Raw genomic sequence first — 18,698 nt, 5'->3', positions numbered from 1 at the left:
AATTCCACAGATTCACAACTCTCTGACTGAAAAAGTTTTTTCTCATCTCCGTTCTAAATGGCCGACCCCTTATTCTTAAACTGTGTTGTGGCCCCTGGTTCTGGACTCCCCCAACATCGGGAACATGTTTCCTGCCCCAAGTGTGTCAGGAATGTGATGGGTCAGCCATGATTGAATGGCGAAGTAGACTCGATGGGCCCAACAGCCTAATTCTGGCCCTACGAGTTATGAAATTACACAGACGCGCAAGGTCAGGCGCAAGGCCCTTTAGGAAAAAAGGAACTTTTATTAAATGTACACAGTAAAGACAGAGGCAAAGAACTGGGTAATAACACACACACAAACACACACAATCCGTCCCCCCTCCACCCCACAGCTCGTTACGCCCTCTCGTCCGCTCCAGCTCATCGTTTGGTCGAGATTCACTTGGTGATCGTGTTTCTGTAAAAGGGAAAAAAATTAAAATAAAACATGGAATAAGATACCCCAAACTCCCCACAGCCCCTGAACAAAGGGCCCAACACACAGAGCAGACGAGCCCAACACACAAACACCGGGCAAGATGGCACCCCCAAACCTGCCTGGAACGAGGTGCCGGACGGAGGACCATAGACAACAGGTGCAGGAGGAGGCCATTCAGCCCTTCGAGCCAGCACCGCCATTCAATGTGATCATGGCTGATCATTCTCAGTCAGTACCCCGTTCCTGCCTTCTCCCCATACCCCCTGACTCTACTATCCTTAAGAGCTCTATCTAGCTCTCTCTTGAATGCATTCAGAGAATTGGCCTCCAGTGCCCTCTGAGGCAGAGAATTCCACAGATTCACAACTCTCTGACTGAAAAAGTTTTTCCTCATCTCAGTCCTAAATGGCCGACCCCTTATTCTTAAACTGTGGCCCCTTGTTCTGGACTCCCCCAACATTGGGAACATGTTTAAATCGAAGGTGGTTTAAATCGAAGGTGGACACAAAATACTGGAGTAATGCAGTGGGTCAGGCAGCATCTCGGGAGAGAAGGAATGGGTGACATCTCGGGTTGAGACCCTTCTTCAGACTGATGTCAGGGGAGGGGGGCGGGAGTCTTCCCAACCCCTCCTAGTCTCCCAGCCCGTTCTAGTCCTCCCAACCCCCCTCTAGTCCTCCCAACCCCCCCCTCCGGTCCTCCCAAGCACCCTCCGGTCCTCCAGTCTCCCTCCGGTCCTTTCAGCCCCCTCCGGTCCTCCCAACCCCCCTCCGGTCCTCCCAACCCCCCTCCGGTCCTCCCAACCCCCCTCCGGTCCTCCCAACCCCCCTCCGGTCCTCCCAACCCCCTCCAGTCCTCCCAACTCTTCCAGTCCTCCCAACCCCCCTCCGGTCTTCCCAGCCTCCTCCGGTCCTCCCAGCCCCCCTCCGGTCCTCCCAGCCCCCCTCCGGTCCTCCCAGCCCCCCTCCGGTCCTCCCAACCCCCCTCCAGTCCTCCCAGTCCCCTCTAGTCCTCCCAGCCCCCCTCTGGTCCTCCCAGCCCCCTGTCTCCGGTTCCTCCCAGCCCCCCAGGTCTCACGTACACGTTCATGCTCTTGCCGCTTCCGCTCAGCACGATGTACGGCGTTTTCTGGGCCTTCTGCTTCTCCTGCAGGAGCGCCACCGTGCCCAGCGGAGTATCGCTGGAACTCATCTTCCTCAGCAGCTGCACAATGACCGCAGTGGGGGAGAGAGAGAGGGAGAGGGAAGGGAGAGAGAGAGAGGCAGAGGGGAGAGGGAAGGGAGAGAGGAAAGGGGGGAGAGAGAGGGAAGAGGGGGAGAGAGAGGGAAGGAATGGAGGAAGGAATGGAGAGAGAGAGAGAGAGAGAGAGAGAGAGAGAGAGAGAGAGAGAGAGAGAGAGAGAGAGAGAGAGAGAGAGAGAGAGAGAGAGAGAGAGAGAGCGGGGGGAGAGAGAGAGAGGGGGAAGAGAGAGAGAGGGGGGAGAGAGAGAGAGGGGGGAGAGAGAGAGGAGGGGGGGGGGAGAGAGGAGGGGGAGAGAGAGAGGAGGGGGAGAGAGAGAGGAGGGGGAGAGCAGATGAGTTGGTTAGAGGGGGGGGGGGGCAGTTCCCTGGAGCTCGATCCAATACCCTCCTCCCTTCCTCTTCCTCTCCCCCCCCCTTTCCATCCCTCACGAAGGGCACCCATCAGTCCTCTCAAGGCTCTGATGAGGGGGAGAGGCAGTGAATCCAAGCTGGAGACACTTGGCCCCATTGGCAAATAGTTCCTGCTCATCTATCTGTCTCGGCTTTAAACATATCCACTGGCTTGGCCTCCACAGCCGTCTGTGGCAACGAATCCCACAGATTCACCGCCCTCTGACTAAAAGAAATCACCCCTCTCATCTCCTTCCTAAAGAAACGTCCTTTCATTCTGAAGCTGTGCCCCTCTGGTCCTAGACTCTCCCACTTGTGGAAACATCCTCTCCACATCCACTCTATCCAGATGATGTCCCTTTCCGTGCTGGAGTTTAGAAGGATGAGGTGGGGACCTCATTGAAACTTGCCGACTAGTGAAAGGCCTGGATAGAGTGGATGCGGAGAGGATGTTTCCACTAGTGGGAGAGTCTAGGACCAGAGGGCACAGCTTCAGAATTAAAGGACGTTCCTTTAGGATGGAGATGAGGAGGAATTTCTTTTAGTCAGAGGGCGGTGAATCTGTGGAATTCGTTGCCACAGACGGCTGTGGAGGCCACAAGTCAGTGGATATTTTAAAAACAGGGATAGACAGATTGTTGATCAGTGCGGGTGTCAGGGGTTATGGGGAGAAGGCAGGAGAATGGGGTTGGGAGGGAGAGATAGATCGAATGGTGGAGCTGACACGATGGGCCGAATGGCCTAATTGTGCTTCCATCCTTGCTATTTTGAGGGAGTGCAGCGTAGGTTCACCAGGTTAATTCCCGGGATGGCAGGACTGACACACGATGCAAGAACGGGTCGACTGGGCTTGTGTTCACTGGAATTTAGAAGGACGAGAGGGGATCTTATCAAATTCTTGAGGGATTGGACAGGAAAAAAGCAGAGCCAGGGGTCACCGTTTAAAAATAAGGAAAAACCTTTTCACCCAGAGAGTTGTGAATCTGTGGAAGTCTCTGCCTCGGAAGGCAGCGGAGGCCGTTTCACTGGATGTTTCCAAGAGAGGTTTGGATGCGGCTCTTGGGTGGTGACGGAATCAAGGGGTGTGGGGAAGAGGGCAGGAACGGGGCACTGTTTGTGGACGATCAGCCGTGATCATGTTGAATGGCGGCGGTGGCTCGAAGGGCCGAACGGCCTCCTCCTGCACCGATTTTGTACGTTTGGTTTGTGAAGTGGTGAAGTTTGACGGCGGGGGCGGGGGAGGGGGGGTTACCGGGGACAGTTTCCCCGGTAACGGGCCTCCAGGCTCGAAGGGCCGAACGGGCCTGGTTCCCGCACCTGCCCCCCCCCCCCCCCGCACGGATAGATACTCACGTGCTCCTCCTCCAGTTTCTTCATCCGCTTCTCCGTCTTCATCTTCCCGGAACCTTTCCCGTGGAATCGGTGGGACAGTTGTCGGAAAGCCTGTGTGACAGAGAGGTGGGTGGGGGGGGGTTAGTTGAGGCAGGAAAACAAACTGTGCAAGCATTCAGAAGGATGAGAGGAGATCTTATCGAAACGTATAAGATTATTAAGGGGTTGGACACGTTAGAGGTAGGAAATATGTTCCCAATGTTGGGGGAGTCCAGAACCAGGGGCCACACAGTTTAAGAATAAGGGGTCGGCCATTTAGAATGGAGATGAGGAAAAACTTTTTCAGTCAGAGAGTTGTGAATCTGTGGAATTCTCTGCCTCAGAAGGCAGTGGAGGCCAATTCTCTGAATGCATTCAAGAGAGAGCTGGATAGAGCTCTTAAGGATAGTAGAGTCAGGGGGTATGGGGAGAAGGCAGGAACGGGGTACTGATTGAGAATGATCAGCCGTGATCACATTGAATGGCGGTACTGGCTCAAAGGGCCGAATGGCCTCCTCCTGCACCTATTGTCTCTTGTCTATTGTCTAAGTTCCGGCCTGCAGCACCTCGTGTTCCGCTCGGGTCAGCATGGAGGCTCGAAGGTAGACACAAAATGGCGGAGTAACTCGGGCAGCATCTCGGGAGAGGGGTTACTGGGAGAAGGCGGGAGAATGGGATTTGGGAGGGAGAGATAGATCAGCATGGAGGCTCGAAGGTAGACACAAAATGGCGGAGTAACTCAGCGGGTCTGGCAGCATCTCGGGAGAGGGGTTACTGGGAGAAGGCAGGAGAATGGGATTTGGGAGGGAGAGATAGATCAGCCATGATTCATTGGCGGAGTATAGACTCGATGGGGCCTGGCAACATCCTCGTAAATCTCCTCTGTATCCTTGCGTACGAAGGAACTGCAGCTGCTGGTTGTAACTGAAGATGGACGCAAGAAGCTGGACAGGCAGCAGTCTCAGGAGAGAAGGAATGGGTGACGTTTCGGGCCGAGACCCTTCTTCGGACTGGGCCAACTGACTCCTCCGGCAGTTCGTTCCATACACCCGATGTGCAAAAAAAGTCACCCCTCGGCTTCCTCTTAAATCTTTCCCTCCTCACGGCGGCACGGTGGCGCAGCGGTAGAGTTGCCGCCTTACAGCGAAAGCAGCGCCAGAGACTCAGGTTCGATCCTGACTACGGGCGCCGTCTGTGCGGAGTTTGTACGTTCTCCCCGTGACCTGCGTGGGTTTTCTCCGAGATATTCGGTTTCCTCCCGCACTCCAAAGACGTGCAGGTTTGTAGGTTAATTGGCTGGGCAAATGTAAAAATTGTCCCTAGTGTGTGTAGGATAGTGTTAATGTGCGGGGATCGCTGGGCGGAGCGGACCCGGTGGGCCTGCTTCTGCGCTGTATCTCTAAATCTAAAAATCTCACCCCAAGGATGGGTCCGAAACATCACCGGTTTCTTCTCTCCAGAGATGCTGCCGGTCCCACTGAGTTACTCCAGCATTTTTAAGGCCAGAGGAGGTTGTCGAGGGAGGGACTGTAAACGACATTTACGGGACAGGAACGTGGACGGGACGGGTTTGGAGGGATATGGGCCAAACGCAGGCGGGTGGGAACGGTGTGGACGGGGGCAGGTTGGCGTGAAGGGCCTGCATCACTCTCGGACTGTCCGTGCACAGATTGGCGCCCGGGGTCCTTCTCACCTCCTTGGGCGTCAGCCTCCTGCCCGACTCGTCGACGTAATCGATCTTCACGTCGGGACGATAGCCCTCCTTCTCCTTGAACTCCTGGGTGAAGCCGCGGTACTCCTCCCTCCGGCTGTACTTGTCGTCGATCAGCCTGCAACCGCACAGAGCCCGTTACAGCCCGCCTTAACGCAACTCATCCAGCTTTCCATTCCCCCGCCTTCACCCCAAAACCAGTCCGCGCCCACCAGCGATCCCCACACATTAACACTATCCCACACACACCCACACACACACACACGGGACAATCTTTTACATTTACCAAGCCAATTAACCTAGAAACCTGCACGTACTAATCAAGAATCTATCTCTGCTTTAAAAATATATTCATTGACAGCATTTATTCACAAAATGCTGGAGTAACTCAGCAGGTCAGGGAACATCGACTTCTCCAACTTTAGATAGTTCCTCTGTCCCTCTCTTCCCCTCCTCTTTCCCAGATCTCCCTCTATCTTCCCGTCTCCACCTATATCCTTCCTTTGTCCCGCCCCCTGACATCAGTCTGAAGAAGGGTCTCGACCCGAAACATCGCCCATTCCTTCTCTCCCGAGATGCTGCCTGACCTGCTGAGTTACTCCAGCATTTTGTGAATAAATACCTTCAATTTGTACCAGCATCTGCAGTTATTTTCTCATATTCATTGACAGCCTTCTGCGGCAAAGAATTCCACAGGTTCACCACCTGCTGGATAAAGAAATTCTTATCTTAACCTTCCCGACTACGGGTGCTGTCTGTACAGAGTTTGTATCTTCCCCCCGCCCCCGCGCATTTTCTCCGAGATCTTCGGGTTTCCTCCCACACTCCACAGACGTGCAGGTTTGTAGGTTAATTGGCTTGGTACTTGTACAAAATTGTCCCTTGCGAGTGGGTGTAGGATGGTGTTAGTGTGCGGGGATCGCTGGTCGGCGTGGACCCGGTGGGCCAAAGGGCCTGTTTCCGCGCTGCATTAGTTTAGTTTAGAGATACAGCGCGCAAACAGGCCCTTCGGCCCACCGGGTCCGCGCCGCCCAGCGATCCCCGCACACTAACGACATCATACACACACACGAAAAAAATTACATTTACCAAGCCAATTAACCTACAAACCTGCACGTCTTTGGAGTGTGGGAGGAAACCGGAGATCTCGGAGAAAACCCACGCAGGTCACGGGGAGAACGGACAAGACTGGAGCGACTAGGCTTGCATACACCAGAATTTAGAAGGATGAGAGGGGATCTTATTGAAACATATAGGATTATTAAGGGATTGGACAAGTTAGAGGCAGGAAACATGTTCCCAATGTTGGGGGAGTCCAGAACCAGGGGCCACACACAGTTTAAGAATAAGGGGTAGGCCATTTAGAACGGAGATGAGGAAAATCTTTTTCACCCAGAGAGTTGTGAATCTGTGGAATTCTCTGCCTCAGAAGGCAGTGGAGGCCAATTCTCTGAATGCATTCAAGAGAGAGTTAGATAGAGCTCTTAAGGATAGCGGAGTCAGGGGGTATGGGGAGAGGGCAGGAACGGGGTACTGATTGAGAATGATCAGCCATGATCACATTGAATGGCGGTGCGTACAGGCTCGAAGGGCCGAATTGCCTCCTCCTGCACCTATTGTCTATAACTCCGTAGAGACAGCCCCTGCGGTCGGGATGGAACCGGGGTCTCCGGCGCTGCATTCGCTGTAAGGCGGCAACTCTACCGCTGCGCCACCGCGACTGCTAATCTCCAAACCAAACCCGGGCACCTACATTTTATCCTCGATGGCGTAGACGGTGGACGGCAGAGTCTTGGCGGATGACCGGATTCGAGCCACTTTCTGCATCGTAGTGTCCAGCAGCCCTGAGGAGGGAAGACATGTTGAGGAGTGATAGGAGCACAATTAGGCCATTCGGCCCATCGAGTCTACTCTGCCGTTCAATCGTGGCTGATCTATCTCTCCTTCTCGACCCCAACATTCCTCCCATAACCCCCCCCCCCCCCCGACACCCGCGCTAATCGAAAATCTATCACTCTTTGCCTCAGAAATCTATATACTAAAACTCTCGTTTGCTATCTTGTTTGTGACTGAACTTCAGCCAAAACGGTGCAAGATAGCGCGACAATTTTAGGCCCGCCTTACTCACCATCGTCACTTTAGTCATAATGCAAGTAGTTTCATTGAAATCGGTGTTATATTTTTTAAGTTATTCACTTTTTAAAGTTTAAAAGGAGGGGAGGGGGAGGGGAGGAGGGAGGGAGGGGTGAAGGGGGAGTGGGGGAGAAGGGGGTAGGGGGGGTTGAGGAGAGAGGGGAGGGGGAGGGGAGGAGGGAGGGAGGGGTGAAGGGGGAGAAGGGAGGGGGGGGGGGTTGAGGAGAGAGGGGAGGGGGGGTGGAGGAGAGGATGCTGCACCAATGCAGGAGAGGTTTAGGCCCAACGGGTCCACTTGGTCTAGTACCTTATAATTTGCAACATTTCGGACACACTGACACTAATCAAGAACCTCTCAATCTGCACTTTAAAAATCCCCAGACTCACCACCCTCTGACAAAAGAAATTCCTCCTCATCTCCTTTTTAAAGGAACGTCCTTTTACTCTGAGGCTGTGCCCTCTGGTCCTAGACTCTCCCACTAGTGGAAACATCCTCTCCACATCCACTCTATCCAGGCCTTTTCGTTAGAGTCGTAGAATAGTGATACAGTGTGGAAGCAGGCCCTTGGGCCCAACTCGCCCACACCAGCTACCCTAGTCCCACCTGCCTGCGCTTGGTCCATATTCCTCCAAACCCGTCCTATCCATGTACCTGTCCAACTGTTTCTTAAACGATGGGATAGTCCCGGCCTCAACTACCTCCTCTGGCAGCTCGTTCCACACACCCGCCACCCTCTGTGTGGAAAAAATTACCCCTCGGATTCCTTCCCCTTCACAGGTTCCCCTTCACCTTGAACCTGTGTCCTCTGGTCCTCGATTTCCCTACTCTGGGTAAGAGACTCTGTGCGTCTACCCGATCTATTCCTCTCCCGATTTTGTATATATCTATAAGATCTCCCCATATCCTCCTGTGCTCTATGGAATAGAGACCCAGCCCGCTCAACCTCTCCCTGTAGCTCACACCCTCTAGTCCTGGTATGGCGAGTCCGAAAACTTGTTGGTTGTAGAAGAAGTTTATTGCAGCCGCAATATTCGAATACAGAGTTAAACAACAAGGTACAGGACAACCATCAAAAACTTACTGTCTTCTTCGAAGACTTCGCCGAACTGAACATTTCGGGCGCCAAAAGCGCACATGACCACGCTGGCCAATCAGCGATGTCACTCCCTGGACCAATCCCCATGGTCGCGTTCACACGTGACCTCGCTGGCCAATCCGAGGGTTCGACGACCTGGACCATTCTCTATGGTCGCTACATGACCCCTCCCAGAACCCGAGGTGCGGAACCTAGCAGGGAGCCGGATTTCGCGACCATAACGAGTACGGAGAGGGACAGCCTGAACCACAGGAGCCGGGGGTTCCGGACTTGGCGGAACTGCCGGAACGGGAGGTCCTGGAGGAACTGCCGGAACGGGGGGTCCTGGAGGAACTGTCGGAACGGGGGGTCCTGGACTGAGCGGAACTAACGGAGGTCGGCCTCTCCTAGGGGTTTGACCGACCAGGACTGGTTGATCCGGATCCAAATGTGCAGGTTTGAGCCGGGACACCGAGACGAGCTCACTCTTGCCGCACATGTCTAAGGTGAAGGTAGCCGTTCCCTTACGCAAAACCCGGAACGGCCCTTGATAGACCCTCTGCAACGGGGCGCGATGGGAATCTTTTCGCAGAAAAACAAACTCACAGTCCTTCAGGGAAGGCGGTTCATGTACCATGGGACACCCATGACGTGAAGTCGGAACTGGAGCCAGGGAGCCCACCCGTTCCCGGAGAGATGCTAACGCTGATGGGACTGTAGGGAGCAGGGCTGAAGGGTCTGGAAACAGATCTCCGGGTACTCGAAGTGTCGAGCCATATACTAGCTCTGCGGACGACGCACCGAGATCTGGCTTAGGAGCAGTCCGGATGCCCAAAAGAACCCAAGGGAGCTGGTCTACCCAGTCCGGGCCTTCAAGCCTTGCACTGAGGGACGCCTTAAGTTGGCGGTGGAACCTTTCTACGAGTCCATTTGCCTGGGGGTGATATGCAGTTGTGGGTTGTAACTTGGAACCGTACAGTTCTGCGAGCGCGGCCCAGAGGGACGAAGTGAACTGTGGCCCTCTGTCAGTGGTAATAACTGCCGGGACCCCGAAACAAGCTACCCAATGAAGGGCCAAAGTCCTAGCACAAGACGCTGACGAAATATCAGACAATGGGAAAGTCTCTGGCCACCGGGTGAACCGATCCACCACCGTGAGGAGGTGGGTGTAGCCCCGGGAGGAAGGCAAAGGCCCGACCAAATCCACGTGGATGTGGAAAAAACGAACTGCTGGGACCTCGAAATCCTGTACGGGGGGCTGGACATGGCGCTGGACTTTAGCGGTCTGACAGGGAACGCAGGAACGCGCCCAACCCGCTACCTGTTTCCGTAGGCCATGCCAGACAAACCGAGCTGCTACCAAAGCAGAGGTGGAGCGGATGGACGGGTGCGCCAGCCCATGAATGGCATCGAAAACCCGGCGCTGAAGGGAGGGCGGTACTACCGGCCTGGGACGGGGAAGAGAAACATCGCACCAGACTTTTGTGCCTTCCGACCCACAAGCTACCTGGGCCAACTTCAATCCCGAAGTGGTGGACTGGTATGTCGAAGCGGTATCCGCTAGAAGCTGTGCCTCCGCAAGCTCCTGGGGATCCACTTCGCAGTCCACCGCCGAAATAGGGGAAAAAGCAGGTCCAGACAGGGCGTCAGCAACGGCATTAAGCTTACCCGCGACATGACGGACATCGGTGGTGAATTCGGAGATAGCAGTCAGGTGCCGCTGCTGGCGGGCCGACCATGGGTCAGACAATTTAAAAAAAGCAAATGTTAATGGTTTGTGGTCCGTAAAGGCCACAAATGGGCGGCCCTCAAGGAAGTACCTGAAATGACGAACAGCTAAATAGAGAGCCAGAAGCTCTCGGTCAAATGCGCTATACTTCAGCTCAGCCGAATTTAGTTGCCGGCTGAAAAACGCTAAAGGCTGCCAACGGCCACCGACCTGCTGCTCCAGAACCCCGCCCACCGCCACGTCAGAGGCGTCAACCGTCAGGGCCGTGGGGGCGGAGGGGCTCGGGTGGACCAACATGGTGGCGTCTGCCAAGGCTGCCTTAGCTGCTGTAAAAGCCGACTCTGCGGCCAGGGACCATATCAACTCTACCGGTTTTCCTGCAAGGCATTGGAAGAGTGGGCGCATGACCCGCGCAGCTGCTGGAACGAACCTATGGTAGAAATTAACCATGCCTACGAATTCCTGTAGCCCTTTTACTGTGGTGGGCCTGGGAAATGCCCGGATAGCCTCCACCTTCTCGGGCAAAGGGGAGGCGCCGGCAGGGGTAATTCTGTGCCCTAGAAAATCAAGAGCAGGGAGGGGCTGGCGACCAGGATGTCGTCTAAATAAATAAATAAACAAAAAGGGTAAACCCCGGCCCACGCGGTCCATCAGTCGTTGGAAAGCCTGTGCCGCGTTCTTTATGCGAAAGGCATACGCAACCATTCAAACAACCCGAACGGAGTAATCGTTGCAGTTTTCTGTATGTCCTCCGGTCGCACCGGAATCTGGTGGTATCCTCGCACCAAATCGATTTTGGAGAACACCACCGCTCCTTCCAGCCCAGACGAAAAGTCCTGTAGGTGCGGTATGGGGTAGCGATCAGCCGTGGTGACAGCATTGAGACACCGATAATCGCCACATGGTCTCCACCCCCCAGATGCCTTGGAGACCATATGTAACGGCGAGGCCCACGGGCTGTCAGACTGACGGACAATTCCCATTTCCTCCATCTTCCTGAACTCCGCCCGTGCCACCACCAGTTTGTCTGACGGTAGTCTCCTGGCCCTAGCGAAAACGGGAGGGCCTTCGGTGCGGATGTGATGGACCACGCTGTGCTTGGCCGAAGACGTGTCAAAACGTTGAATGAGCAGCTCTGGAAACTCCGCCAGGATCTCAGCATACGAGTCAGGGGCCGCGACGACGGCCTGGACAGTAGGGCTGGGCGGGGAGGCGATTGTCGGAGCGACGTGCTCATCTCCGGCGGAGGGTCGGAGGTCGTTACCGCGGACATCAGGGACCAGTGAAAAGGCCCAGAGAAAATCTGCGCCCAGGATCGCTTGTCTGACGTCGGCTATGATGAATGGCCATTCGTACGTGCGGAGGCCTAACACAAGGGACATCTTCCGTATACCGAAAGTGCGAATGGGGCTACCATTAACCGCGATGAGGGTGGGACCTGTCTTACCCGTTCTGGTTTCGAGGTCGGTCGGCGGCACTATACTGACGATGGCTCCCGTGTCCACCAAAAATTCTGTGTCCGTGAATCGATCATGGACGTAGAGGCGTCGGTTCTGGCCAATCGTAACTGCCCCTATGTACGATCGGCCGAGGCATTTCCCGCGAAGGTACAAGGCGAGCGGCAGTTGCGGGATTCGCTACCCCATCGTAGGTGATAATAGCACCAGCCGCGCTTGTGCGGATCTTTTTGGCGGGCTTTCGGAGAATTGGCGGGAGACGCGGCGCCATCTTGATGTCGCTGTGGCGTGGTCACTGGTGTCGAGACCTTGTTGATCGAACCGCTTGCCTTGTTTTTAGCCGCTATGAGCGCGTCCGCTTTCGCTGCATATGCTTCGGGGTCCTTAAAAGAACAATCCGTGAGCAGCAGTCGGACATCCTCAGGAAGCTTCTCTCGGAATGCCTGTTCGAACATAGGGCAATCCGTATGCTCACCGGCTAGCATCATCATTTCGGACATGAGAACGGAAGGCCGTCGGTCTCCAAGATCCGGTAGGTGCAGAAGTCTTGCAGCACCATCATGCTTATTAAACCCGAAGGTTCGCAGTAACACTTTCTTCATGGCCTCGTACTTGCTTTCCGCAGGTGGATTAACGATGAACCGCATCACGCGCGTGGTCGTCTCCGACGATAGAGCGCTGACGAGGTAGTAATACATCGTAGAGTCGTCCGATATCTTCTTTATATGAAATTGAGCTTCGGTGTGGATAAACCAAGATTGCGGTGCATGCGTCCAAAACAACGGAAGGTGAACGCTTGCCGCGCTTAACTCCGGTGTGCCCGGCGCGGCCATCAACAACGAGGCGTCATGTTCCTGCATAGTCGGTGATCGTCCAGATCACGTCGGGGTCACCAATATGGCGAGTCCGAAAACTTGTTGGTTGTAGAAGAAGTTTATTGCAGCCGCAATATTCGAATACAGAGTTAAACAACAAGGTACAGGACAACCATCAAAAACTTACTGTCTTCTTCGAAGACTTCGCCGAACTGAACATTTCGGGCGCCAAAAGCGCACATGACCACGCTGGCCAATCAGCGATGTCGCTCCCTGGACCAATCCCCATGGTCGCGTTCACACGTGACCTCGCTGGCCAATCCGAGGGTTCGACGACCTGGACCATTCTCTATGGTCGCTACACTGGCAACATTCTCGTAAATCTTTTCTGAACCCTTTCAAGCTTCCCCCCCCCCCTCACCCACGTACTCCAGCCCAGCGAGACGGCGAGCTGACCGACCCACCTTTGTTCCTGCACAGATGCAGAGCGGCTGCCAGGCCAGAGTTCACAATGGGCTCTTCGTCCAAGATGGTGGTGGATGTGGCCAGGAACTGCGAGAGAGAGAGAGAGACGGAGAGGGAGAAGGGGGGGGGGGGGGGAAGAGATGGTGAGGGAGAAGGGGGAGAGAGAGAGAGAGACGGTGAGGGAGAAAGGGGGAGAGACAGAGAGGGAGAGAAGGAATATAATTTTTTTTAAATATACAAAAATAAATAATCGTGTAATAAGTGTAACATATAAAATTATGAAAGGACTGGACAAGCTAGATGCAGGAAAAATGTTCCTAATGTTGGGGGAGTCCAGATTTGTTCCAGCATCTGCAGTTATTTTCTTACAAATGTATATATATATATATATATATAAACTCATATAAATATAAATCATATAAACATAGCACAAAAAGTAAGGAAATTTGTGTTTGGTAGATTATTTCTTTGTTGTAACAATGCTTCTTGGCAATAAATCTTATACCGTTGGAAAGCCTGTTTATTTCCCTTTTAAATGGTGCCACATTTGTAAGGAACATGCATTTGTGGGATGAGCAGCAGAGCTGAGTATGTGGGTTGCGCCCATGAAAAATCTGCCAAATCTTCTCTGCCAATGCCAAACAGCTTATTCTGCCATTGACTCTTGTTCGGTGTTGTTTGGTGGATTGGATGATTGAAGTCTGAAGAAACAAGACATATTGGCAATTTAACAATTTATTCATTTAATAAACAGGAGCCTCAGTAGCGTGTGGAAGAACCACACACAGCCACAACAGCCTGGCACCTCCTCCTCATGCTGGTCACCAGCCTGGTCACACACTGTTGTGGGATGGCATTCCATTCTTCAACCAGCATTTGTCGCAAGTCAGCCAACGTGGTTGTGTTGGTCACTCTGGCACGAACAGCACGCCCAAGCTGATCCCACAAGTGTTCAATGGGGTTGAGGTCAGGACTGCTGGCAGGCCATTCCATCCTCTCCACTCCCAAATTCTGGAGGTAGTCTCTGAGAAACCCTGCTCTGTGGGGGCGAGCATTGTCATCTTGGAGGATAGAGTTCGGTCCCAGACTGTGGAGATATGGGATTGCCACTGGTTGTAGAATCTCATCTCAATATCTCTCTGCATTGAGATTGCCTCCAATGATGACAAGCCTCGTTTTTCCAGTGAGGGAGATGCCGCCCCACACCATCACACTGCCTCCACCAAAAGATGTTACTCTATCGGTGCAGCAATCAGCATAGCGTTCTCCGCGTCTTCTCCACACTTTGACCCTATGATCCAACTGCCGTAGGCAGAATCTGGACTCATCGCTGAACATAACGTTCCTCCACATGTTCAGGTTCCAGTGCACGTGTTGCCGACACCAGCGCAAACGGGCCTGACGGTGAAGGGCAGTCATGGCAGGCCTCCTGGCAGCCCTATGAGACTGGAGATCGGCTGCGTGTAGTCTGTTCCGAATTGTCTGGGCAGAGAGCGGTCGGCCATATCGTCCTGCAAACCTTGACTGCAAATCTGTAGAAGACAGCCTACGGTTCCTAAGTGCTGACAGGGTGAGGAAACGGTCTTCTTCGGGTGTCGTCTTCTTGGGACGCCCACTTCGCGGCCTGTCTCTGACACCCCCCGTTATATGGAACTTGGCCTTCGCTTTGGAGATGGTACTAAGGCTCACTCCAAATAATGCCGCAACTTGGTTTTGCGGAACACCAGCTTGAAGTTGCCCTATCGCACGTGCCCTATCCAGATCAGTCAAACGTGGCATGCCGATTCTTGGAGCAGACACCTACTGACCACTGTAGCAGGGCCCATGCTCACAGATGCACCTGATTGTCAGCACCTGGGGGTACCAGAAGCTCAAAACAAGAGTCAATAGCAACAACAGAATAAGCTGTTTGGCATTGGCCGAGAAGATTTGGCAAATTTTTCATGGGCGCAACCCATATACTCAGCTCTGCTGCTCATCCCACAAATGCATGTTCCTTACAAATGTGGCACCATTTAAAAGGGAAATAAACAGGCTTTCCAACGGTATAAGATTTATTGCCAAGAAGCATTCTTACCACAAAGAAATAATCTACCAAACACAAATTTCCTTACTTTTTGTGCTATGTTTATCTATAAACACATGTAAATATAAATCATATATAAACATGTGTAAATATAAATTATACATATATAAATATATATAAAATATATATCTAAATATATTTGTAGTAAATATCTAAATATATTTAGAACATATATGTAAATTAAAAATGTATTTCTATATTAAAAACAAATATATAAATAAATAAGTTGACGTGTGTGTGTGTATGCGCACACTGCACTTTTTAAATGCATGATTATGGTTTGAACTATGTTTGCATATTCTGCTGTGCTGCTGCAAGTAAGAATTTCATTGCTGTGTGTTGGGACATACGGCAATAAAACACTTTTGACTCTTGGTGTGTAGGGAGTGGACGTGAAAGTGGGATAACGTAGAACTAGTGTGTGAATGGGTGGTCAGTACGGACTCGGTGGGCCGAAGGGCCTGTTTCCACGTTGTATCTCTAAACCTAATTTTTTTAAATTAATTAAAATTAAGCGCAGAAACAGGCCTTTCGGCCCACCGGGTCCGCGCCGCCCAGCGATCCCCGCACACTAACACTATCCTACACCCACTAGGGACAATTTTTACATTTGCCCAGCCAATTAACCTACATACCTGCACGTCTTTGGAGGGTGGGAGGAAACCGAAGATCTTGGAGAAAACCCACGCAGGTCACGGGGAGAACGTACAAACTCCGTACAGATGGCGCCCGTAGTCGGGATCGAACCCGAGTCTCCGGCGCTGCATTCGCTGTAAGGCGGCAACTCTACCGCTGCGCCACCGTGCCGCCGACCAGCGGTGTGAACGGTGATTGTGTGAACGGGTGATTGCTGGTCGGCACGGACTCGGTGGGCCGGAGGGCCTATTTCCACGCTGTATCTCTAAACATAACCAGTGTGTGAGCTGGTGATCAGTACGGACTCGGTGGGCCAAAGGGCCTCATTTCCACGCTGTGTCTCTAAACTTATCTAGTGCGTGAACGGGCGATCGCTGGTCGGCGTGGACTCGGTGGGTCGAAGGGCCTGTTTTTCCACGCTGTATCTCTGAACCAAACAAACTCTTTACCACGGGGGAGGGGGGTGGAAGGTGTGGGTCGGGGGGGGTGTGGGTCGGGGGGGTGGGGAGTGGGGCTGGGTCGTACCTCTGGCTGTTTCTTCTCCTCGTCCAGGTTCACCATGCTCCACCCCACCGTCTCATCACGGTCCAGCTCCATCTCGCCGTCCGACAATTCCTTGTTCTCAATCTCAAAGTCCTGCCCAGGGTCGACAACAAATACCATCAGCGTGGCAGCAGCAGGGCACAGAACCGCCACACGCTGATGGGAGGAACGGCGCCTTTTACTTTTCTCGGGCAGCTTATTCCCCAGTGGTAGGAACCATTTTTATTTCAAGTAACCCCTGCATTCCCTCCCCCCTTGCCCCTTGCCCCAGTCCACGTCCCTGTATCCCTTCGTGATCGAGTACAGACCGAGCGATCGTTTCGCTGAACACTTAGCTTCAGTCCGCCTTGCCCCACACGCCAATCTCCCGGTTACCAAACGTTTTAATCCCCCTTCCCATTCCCGCACCGACCTTTCTGTATCTGTCTCCTCACGTCTCCCTGCACCGTCAACGGATCGATCGTAATCGCGTGTGGTGTCTTTCCGCTGACTGGTTAGCACGCGGCAAAAGCTTTTCACTGTACCTCGGTACACGTGACGATAAACTACACCGAACTGTCAGGGTGAGGCCCAGCGCAAACTGGAGGAACGGCACCTCATATTTCGCTCGGGCAGCTTACACCCCAGCGGTATGAACATTGACTTCTCTCACTTCAAGTAGCCCTTACTTTCCCTCTCTCTCTCTCTCCATCCCTCCCCCTTCCCAGTTCTCCCACCAGTCTGACCGTCTCCGACTATACTTTACGTTTGCTTTGTTGCCACCTTCTCCCAACCAACAATGATCCATTCTACTTTTTCCTTGATCTCCATTCCCTTTTCCCTGTTTTTCACACCTTTCACACACACACCTTTCATGCACGCACGCACGCACACACACACAGAAGCTCCCTCCACACCGTCCCGTCACACACACACAGGGTGATGCAGGCAGATGGGGCCCACACTCCCCAGACGGCCCCTGGCCCCTGCCCCCCCACCCCCCGTCTCACCAGCAGCTCCTCCTGCTCCTGCCTGTTGCCGGCCAGCCCGTAGGTGGGGATCTCGCCAAGGGTGCGGCAGAACTCCGACGTGGCGTTGAAGACGATCACGCCCTTCTTCTCCAGGTCGTCCTCGTCCTCGCGGCCGCCGCCCGGCTTCTTCAGGGCGTCCGTCGCCTGTGGGGGGGGGGGGGGGGGGCAGGGTCAGTCCACGCTCCCTCACCCTGTCGGCAGCCCGCCGACCCAACCGCCTCAGCTGGAGCCCCCATCCCTCCCTACTCACAACCCCCCCCCCCCCTCGGTATGTCGTCCGCCCTCTCCCCTCATCCCTGCACCCCATCACCCCCCCTCCATCACTGACCCTGTCGGCCTCCCTCCCCCCCACTCCCCCCATCGCCCCTCCCCCCCATACCCTACCCCCCTCCCTCACTCCCCGCAGCCCCCCATCGCCCTGCCCCCCACCCTCACCCTGCTCCCACTCCCTCCGTCACCCCCCCCACCCTGTCCCCTTCCCTCCCACCCCTCTCCCTGCCCCCTCCCTCTTCCCCCCTCCATTACCCCTCCCCCTCTTTCCCCGTCACCCCCTCCCTCACCGTCCCCCTCCCCTCCCCGACCCCTCACCCTGCCCCCCTCCCTCTCCCCCCTCCCCTGCCTCCATCACCCCTCCCCCTTCTTCCCTGTCACCCCCTCCCTCACCGTCCCCTCCCCACTCCCTAACCATGCCCCCCATCCTCACCCCATTACCCCTGCCCCCCCACACTCAGCCCCCATCCTCACCCTATTGACCCTCGCTCCCCCCCCCCCACCCTGCCCCCCTCACTCTGCCCCCCATCCTCACCCCGTTACCCCCCCCTCACCCGGTCGGCTGCCTGCCGGTGCAGCTGTCTGAACCGGAATCGCCGCTGCTTCTCCAGCTGTTTCTGCAGCTCCAGCTCCGCCTCGTCTTCCTCCAGCGCCACTGGCGAGTCCGGCGCCCGCGCCTCGTCTGGGGGAGACACGAAGGGGGGGGGACAGTCAGACCCCAAGACCTGGGCCACGGGGGGGTACCCGCCTCGTCTGGCGTGAGGAGTGACGGGAGGCCATCTTGCTCCTCTAGTATCTTTGTATAGGCTAGCTCAACGGAGTGGTCCATCTTGCTCCTCTAGTATCTTTGGTATAGGCTATCTCAACGGAGTGGTCCATCTTGCTCCTCTAGTATCTTTGGTATAGGCCAGCTCAACGGAGTGGTCCATCTTGCTCCTATAGTGTCTTTGGTGTAGGCTATCTCAACGGAGTGGTCCATCTTGCTCCTCTAGTATCTATGGTATAGGCTATATCAACAGAGTGGTCCATCTTGCTCCTCTAGTGTCTTTGGTCGCGGTCCCTCAGCGCGGATTCACCGGCAAAGATACTAGAGGAGCAAGATAGACCACTCGCCCCTAAAAAACGCAGTACGTCACGGCGGCCATTTTAGCAGGCAGAAACTTGCAGAAACATCTATATACTAAAACTCTAGTTTGTTTGTTTGTTCCTGAACTACAGCCAAAACGGTACACGATAGCGCGGCAATGTTAGGCCCACCTTACTCACCGTCGTCCCTTTGGTGCTAGTGGAAGTTTCATTGAAA

General features: G+C 54.2%; 2 protein-coding genes across 2 annotated transcripts in view; one reads left to right on the top strand and one right to left on the bottom strand.

Annotated features, from left to right (window-relative positions):
• The window catches only part of LOC144609632 (cystatin-C-like), a 369,350-nt gene that overhangs the window by 74,383 nt on the left and 276,269 nt on the right, over window positions 1–18,698 (top strand). The gene's annotated exons all lie outside the window — the stretch shown is intronic.
• LOC144609268 (U4/U6.U5 tri-snRNP-associated protein 1-like) lies at window positions 305–18,224 on the bottom strand. The gene is made up of 10 exons (XM_078427697.1): window positions 18,140–18,224; window positions 17,950–18,077; window positions 17,105–17,269; window positions 16,098–16,208; window positions 12,850–12,937; window positions 6,929–7,019; window positions 5,158–5,293; window positions 3,447–3,536; window positions 1,544–1,665; window positions 305–441 (listed from the first exon to the last, which is right to left on the bottom strand). Exons 1-10 carry the CDS (start codon window positions 18,222–18,224, stop codon window positions 423–425), a joined length of 1,035 nt encoding a protein of 344 aa, XP_078283823.1. The 3' UTR covers window positions 305–422.

Source organism: Rhinoraja longicauda, chromosome 34 (assembly GCF_053455715.1).
Source record: "Rhinoraja longicauda isolate Sanriku21f chromosome 34, sRhiLon1.1, whole genome shotgun sequence".
NCBI lineage: Eukaryota > Metazoa > Chordata > Chondrichthyes > Rajiformes > Arhynchobatidae > Rhinoraja > Rhinoraja longicauda.
This window is presented reverse-complemented; position numbering and strand designations above follow the sequence as displayed.

Excerpts from the sequence above, each read along its gene's own strand:
- LOC144609268 (XM_078427697.1), bottom strand. The coding sequence starts at position 18,224 with ATGGACCACTCCGTTGAGCTAGCCTATACAAAGATACTAGAGGAGCAA. Across the intron at positions 12,938-16,097 it reads AGGAGAAGAAACAGCCAGAG|TTCCTGGCCACATCCACCAC; the intron begins GTACGACCCAGC and ends TCTCTCTCGCAG. Across the intron at positions 3,537-5,157 it reads GGAGGCTGACGCCCAAGGAG|GCTTTCCGACAACTGTCCCA; the intron begins GTGAGAAGGACC and ends TCTGTCACACAG.